A 7,099-nucleotide genomic window follows, 5' to 3' on the forward strand; every position below is an offset into this window, starting at 1 on the left:
TATCTATTGGACAGAGAGTTTGAGTAACTGATTACTCAAAGTGAGTAACCAATTACTCAAAATTAAATTTAAATATCTGTTGGACAGAGAGTTTGAGTAACCGATTACTCAAAGTGAGTAACCGATTACTCAATGTAAAATTCGAATTTCAAGTGGACAGAAAGTTTGAGTAACCCATTACTCAAATGAGTAACCCATTACTGAGAGTTGTTGGAAGTGTTTTTCAGATTTCAAAGTGAAAGTTTTTCACTCCAAACAACTCATAAACTTTTAGAAACCTTCAAAGGAAGTTTTTAAACTCTATATAAAGGCTCTAAACTCTCACACAAACAACACATAATATACAAGAGAATACATACAACTTTCATACTATTTTCTCAAAAGCTCTCACACTTTTCTTAGAACTTATCTTTGAACTCTTTGCACCTTGTTCTTAAACTTTCAAGTTAATTTTGCAAAGTTGCTTTAAGTGTTTCAAAGACTTTTACAAAAGAGCATTATATACTTCTATATATATTCAGAGTTTGGATTGCAAGTTACATAAGTTTCATACTTGTAAAGGCAATCTGCCATAGTTGAATATTCTTCATTGTTGTAAAGAATTCTTTCTTTCACGGGGTGTGAAGAGAAAGGGGAATATATTCAATTCTTTCTTTCACGGGGTGTGAAGAGAAATGGAATTGATTCACTTGGAAAGGGGTTTTCCAAGGGTATAAGAATTAGGGAGTGTGTAAGGTACATAGAGATCTCGGGGTGAGATATTGTAATTACAACTCATAATTCTTAGTGGAAAAATCTCTTGTGCAGCAAGAGTACTGGATGTAACCTTCGGTGGACAGGAAGGTGAACCAGTATAAAAACTCCTTGTGTACTCTCTTCTCCTTATCTCTTTCATTTTTATTTCCTATTATTTTTCTGCATATTATTCCGCTGTACTTTAACTTTGATTTTTCAGAAAAATCGGCCATTATTTTAAGACAACTAATTCACTTCCCCTCTTAGTTGCACTCTGATACTTACACAAGAAACACTCCCATTGGATTTGATGATCTTCATGATCACCTCTTTGACTTTGAAGGATACCTAAAGAGGAAAGAAAATCTAAAAGAAACCATTTTCATTATAATTTCACAAGGCGGGGCGGGCGACATCCTTATACACCAAGTGGAAAACAAGTTCATTATCAAATCATGGCCATATCAACATCCCCAAGATGTGCGATGCGTCAATTCTATGACAAACCATGCCATACTACCAGAGTCTATTACAACCTTCATGAGCTCCCTTAAAAGAGGAATCCACCTTTTGTTGCCCTTTGTAATAGAAATCAAAGAACAATAAAAAAAAGATGTATTTTATTGATTGAATGAATCATTGAATGAAATACATGACATTGAATGAAATTAGATTAAAAAGAAGCTAATCAACCTATTATATAGAAAATACAATATATTTAACTTTACTTAACTCATAACTAACTAATTTATTTTGCACATGTTTTAATTATGTAAATTGAATTTATAATAATTGCTTGTTATACAAAAAGTAAGTGGGTTTAAACTAAATACTAGTCCAATATAATATTATATTAAAATACCATAATATGTTTTAATACCCCCTCAAGTTGGAGAGTGAATGTTGACAACTCTTAGCTTGGAAAAATATGACTGAATGGAGAATGTTTCAAAGCCTTTATTAGAAGATCTGCAACTTCAAGTTCTACATAATATTCTTGACCATTAGAGGGAATGCAAGAACAAATTTATTGTCACTTAATTTGAAATATTTAATGAAGAAATTTCAAGAGATCAAGATTTCTTCAAAATATAGCACATGAAACTAGTAAGGTTATGTTAAGAGAATTAATAGGAGAAATATAAGAATTCTTAGAAGATAATGAATTGAAATTTGAAAGTAATAATGTTGTTCATTAAAAACCAACATAATAGAAAGAATATCAAATGATATTATTGCTCAAGAATATCATATTGGTTTCTCGGCCAAAAAATAAGAGAAACCAATATGGTATCAATAGCTTTTGCCTAAACAACATTCGATCTTCCCTCATCATACCTTCTAGACCAACCTTTGAGATCTCAATTACCTCAAATGTCAAATTTGTTATTGTTCTTCACACTAACTCATTCCTAAAACTAAGCACGGCCTACTTATCTACCTAGAAGGTTCAATTCAATGACCTCCTTATGGGATATGATCACATAGGTTATGTTAACGACATCCAGATAATGCCCACTCAACATTATTATCATGTTAGGTAATGTGAAGACGTCCAAACAAGTTTGTGACATTCTTACTTAAAGGTTCCCGAGTAAATCTCACACAAAAATCATGCATTTGCAAGAACACCTCTTTTGATATACAAAATGATCCAAATCCATCTCAGGATAAATTTACATGAGATAATTTATCTATTATCAACTATCCATTAGATGACATGGATTTTGTCATCTACACTCTGAACAGCCTAGGTACTAATTAGCGTGAGGTCAATGTTACTTTTTAAACAAGAGACACTCCCATTTGATTTGATTATCTTCATGGTCAGCTCTATGACTTTGAGGGTTACCTAAAGAGGAAATAAAATCTGCAAGAAACCATTTTCATTACAATTGCACATAAAGGGAGGCATCCTTATACACGAAGTTGAAAACAAGTTCATTATCAAATCATGGCCTTATCAAAATCCCTAAGGCGGATGGTGTGTCCATTTTGTGACAAACCAGGCCATACTACTAGAGTTTGTTACAATCTACACGAGCTCCCTTCAAAAAGGAATTCACCCATTGTTGTCCTTTGTATTAGAAATCAAAGAGCAATGAAAGAGTGTGTATTATATTGATTAACCAAATCACTGAATGTATTACATGATATTGAATAAAATTAGATTACAAAGAAACTAATCAACCTATTATATAGAAAATAAAACAGACTTAATTTTACCTAACTCCTAACTTACTAGTCTATTTTACACATGTTTAAATCTTGAAAATTGAATTTATAATGATTGCTTATTATGTAAAAGGTAAGTGAATTTAAACTAATTACTAGTTTAATACAATGTTTTCCCAAAATACCAAAATATATTTTAACAGCCCCCCTCAAGTTGGAGAGTGGATGTTTGCAACTCTTAGTTTGGACAAAAGATGATTGAATGGAGAAAGCTCCAAAGCCTTTCTTAGAAGATCCACAACTTCAAGTTCTGCATAATATTCTTGACCATTAAAGGGAATGCAAGACCAAATTTATTGCCACTCAATTTGAGATATTCAATGAAGAAATTTCAAGAGATAGAAGAATTCTTCAAAATATAGAACATGAAACTTGCAAAGTTGTGCTAAGAGAATTAATAGAAGAAATAGACGAATTCTTAGAAGAAAATGAATTGAAATTTGAAAGTAATGATGTTGTTCATCAAGAATCAACATAATGGAAAGAAAATCAAATGAGATCAAAGGATATTATTGCTCAAGAATATCATTTTGGTTTCTTGGGCAAAAAATGAGATGAAATATGGACAATATTTTTCAAGAATATAATGAAATATGAACACTTTTTGCACAAGAATAACAAGAGAAGAATATAATGACATATGAGCAATTGATACTCATGAATACTAAGAGAAAAATATGATGAAATATAAGCAATGTTTCTCAAGAATAACAAGAGAAGAATATGATGAAATATGATTATTTTTTTGCTAAAAAATAACAAGAGGAGAATGTGAAAGAGAATGATAAAGAAAGAAAGAAAACAAGAAGATGAATAAGGATTCTTTGATTTTGGCTTAAAATCCGGTTGTTTAGCTCAGAAGTGTAAGCATCCCTTTGAACAATTACACTTTTTTCATCCAACACTTCTTTTTTTGAAGCTTTTGAATAACTTTCTTCCTCTACACTATAGAAGGCATAATTACTTTCCTATATACCATATTAGAAATCAAAGAGTGAGAAAAGAATGTGTATTTCTTTGATTGAATAAATCATTCAATGAATTACATGATATTAATGGAATTAGATTACAAAGAAACTAATCAATATATTATATAGAAAATACGCTTAATTTTACCTAACTCCTAACTAACTAATCATTTTGTACATGTTCTAATCATGGAAATTAAGTTTACAATGATTGTTTATTATGCAAAAGATAAATGTGTTTAAACTAATTACTAGTTCAATACAATATTAACCTAAAATACCAAAATATATTATAACACTTTGCTAATAGTTGGGACATACCTTCTCCAATATTGGTAAACCATTCAACAAACTCTTTGTCGTTCATTCTATCTATCCAATGTTTTATATAAAATTAGAAAGAAAAAAAAAATTTGTCTCTTCCTTATGTCACACTACTCCCATTTCCAATGAATTTTGTTCCTATCATTTCTTGATAAAGGAATTGAAGACAATGGAACCTCTTCTAGGAGAGCGCCATAACAATGGAGTTTATCACATGCCTTATCCACTATCTCTACCAATGGCACTAATCACAACTACATTCATGCCTCAAACATGGTATCTATATCTAATGTACTTTTTTCTCTGGTACTAGAGAGGATCCTCACCCGAATTAATTATATAATAATTTCTATCCGATTCAAAGCATGTACATATGCAACTTGTGTTTGGTGCAAGTCCTGGGTTAACCAAAGTTATGATAATGTGCCTAATGCCATAGATTAACAGCTATGAATGTTTACCAAATAACTTAGTTACTCCTCATCAACAAAACATAGATCACAAAAACCATAGATTGATAAAGCAATAGCATATAATCATTGTAACAAATAACAAAGAGATATTCAAGATTCAAGACCTTTAACAAAGATAGAAGCAAAGGCATCCATTTCTTGTTTATTGGACACAAAACCTATCTCAACACCATCACCATTTCTTGTATCTGAAATACAAAAAGCTCCAGTTCTGTCTATAGAAGTCATCTCCACTTTCTTTGGCCTTCCCCACCCGAAATCAATGCTGTAAACCTCGAATGATGGCGACCCCGCCGCGCCAATTATCTTCTCATCCGTGTTTAAACCATCATGCAACTTTGATGACCAACTTTCTGCTCCACTCAGCACTCCATCCTTGAGAGTTTCCAAGGCTGCACTTATCGATTCCACCGCGACGATTAGTCCATCTTCGCCTAACAATTCTGTTGTTTCATTAACTGCGAATCGGCCTCCGATGCAATTTCCGAAATATGTTGAAGGAATAGGTGGATCTAAGCGCAGCCTGCAATCAATGTTCACTGCAATCCCATGTTTTTTGCTTCTATTTCCCTCTGCTTTCACTCTGCTAACACATGCATATGCAAGAGATACCACTAATGTTGATAAGTGAAGCTTTCCATTCCCTTTATACTTAGCTAAAACCAATTGCTTAAGCTTCTCAATATTTGATCTAGACAAATGAAATAACCCTCTTATGGCCCCTTCTGGAACATGTAGATCCCAAACCTTGAGGCTTTTGTTGTTGGGTCCATTCTGCTTTAACCAATCACTTGCATATTTTGTAGCTAATTCATTTGGGTCTTCTATCACATCCCTATCATAGAAAGGAGTTAGTTCATGTGGTAATGCAAATGGTGATTGTTCTTCCATGTTGCAAAGATAAGCCCAAGATTTGATAAAGGAAGTTGAGGTTTTGCCATCAAGAACAGCATGGTGTGTTGTGATTCCAATGGAAAATCCAGAGTTTGGAAATAGAGTAACCTGCAGCATGAGGAAGTTCATATTCAAGTTAAAACATCTTATGTTCATTCGAAGTTCATATTGAAGTTGAAATGTGTGTAAACTATTCTATATTGAAGTTTAAATCACAATACTATCATAAACCAATTGAGCATACATCAAAATGTTTAGTGAGAAAATTAACATATATAACAAATTTTATAAAATATGTTAAAAACTGCAAGAACAAGGGCTTCTCAATTATGAATTCATATCCTCTCTAATATTAAATGGGATGATAACATAGGTCCTTTGAAAAAAATTAGTAGTATAAACTTTAAATAAAAAAATTATAAATCAATAATTATATTATAAATTCACATTTCAGTATTATACACTCCAATACCGAAGACGATTCAGGGCCCTGAATTATTGGCTTCAAGAAACATACGTTTAGTCACAATCCAAAATTAAAAATAAATCAATAACTGAAAGTTGTTAAGAAAAAATGGTTCATATTATTATTAACAATATATATCATATAACTATATTATATATGCATCCTAACAAAAAATAACATCATTCTCAAAGGTATAGGGACAATGATAGAAATATTGAACTATATTTATTTTTAGGATTTAAATTCATGAATATAAACTGATCAATTCAATACCAAAAAAAACATATTAATGGGTGCAAGTAGAATAGGATCATGACCTGAAGAGACAAAACATTAGCCTTTTCATGAGATATAGTCAACTTAGGAACAAGATGTTGAATCTCTGTGGCTTCACAAAGATCTGAACCAACAAAATGATTGAAATCAGCATCAGATTCAGCTACAGTGAGGAAAATAGTGTCACCATCATTGTACTTGATGATGGGTTTGTCAGAGTCAACGGGCCAAGTTAAGTATCCAACAAGAGGAAAAAAATAACCAAGTACAACAGAAAGAGAGTGTTTAAGTTTTGGAAGAACAATATCATAGAAAAGTGGTGTTGGGTGAGTGAATTCATAGAAGAAAACTCTTTCAACAGGTGTAAGCCTTAACCAAAGTATGTCAAAGAATGTGAGGGAAAGTGATGTTTGAGTTGGTAACTTTTGTGATTCTAATGATGGTGTTATTGATACAACTTCAATGATTTTCATCTTTGAGTTTATGACAATTGTGAAAGGGAGAACCAGATATAAGTGTTTTTTGTTTGTTATTTGTTAATCAGTGTTTTGATCTATGTATAGATCAAGTTAGATGGGTTAGGAAAAACTGAACTCATTATTCAACGGGTGAAAGTGGTTCATGATTCACAAATCCCTAGTCATTATTATTGGAAGATGGGAAGAGTAAAAAGTCATAATGAGACATTAAGTCTTGAACTAAAACCTCAAAACAATAGTTTCATGGGC

At 31.9% G+C, this 7,099-nt stretch overlaps 1 protein-coding gene across 1 annotated transcript; it reads right to left on the reverse strand.

Annotated features, from left to right (window-relative positions):
* LOC109337175 (phenolic glucoside malonyltransferase 1-like) lies at positions 4,775-6,895 on the reverse strand. Its single transcript, XM_019574093.1, has 2 exons — positions 6,413-6,895; positions 4,775-5,737 (listed from the first exon to the last, which is right to left on the reverse strand). The coding sequence occupies exons 1-2, from the start codon at positions 6,842-6,844 to the stop codon at positions 4,826-4,828; spliced, it is 1,344 nt and encodes a 447-aa protein (XP_019429638.1). The 5' UTR covers positions 6,845-6,895; the 3' UTR covers positions 4,775-4,825.

The sequence above is a fragment of the Lupinus angustifolius genome, chromosome LG02, assembly GCF_001865875.1.
Source record: "Lupinus angustifolius cultivar Tanjil chromosome LG02, LupAngTanjil_v1.0, whole genome shotgun sequence".
Lineage (NCBI taxonomy): Eukaryota > Viridiplantae > Streptophyta > Magnoliopsida > Fabales > Fabaceae > Lupinus > Lupinus angustifolius.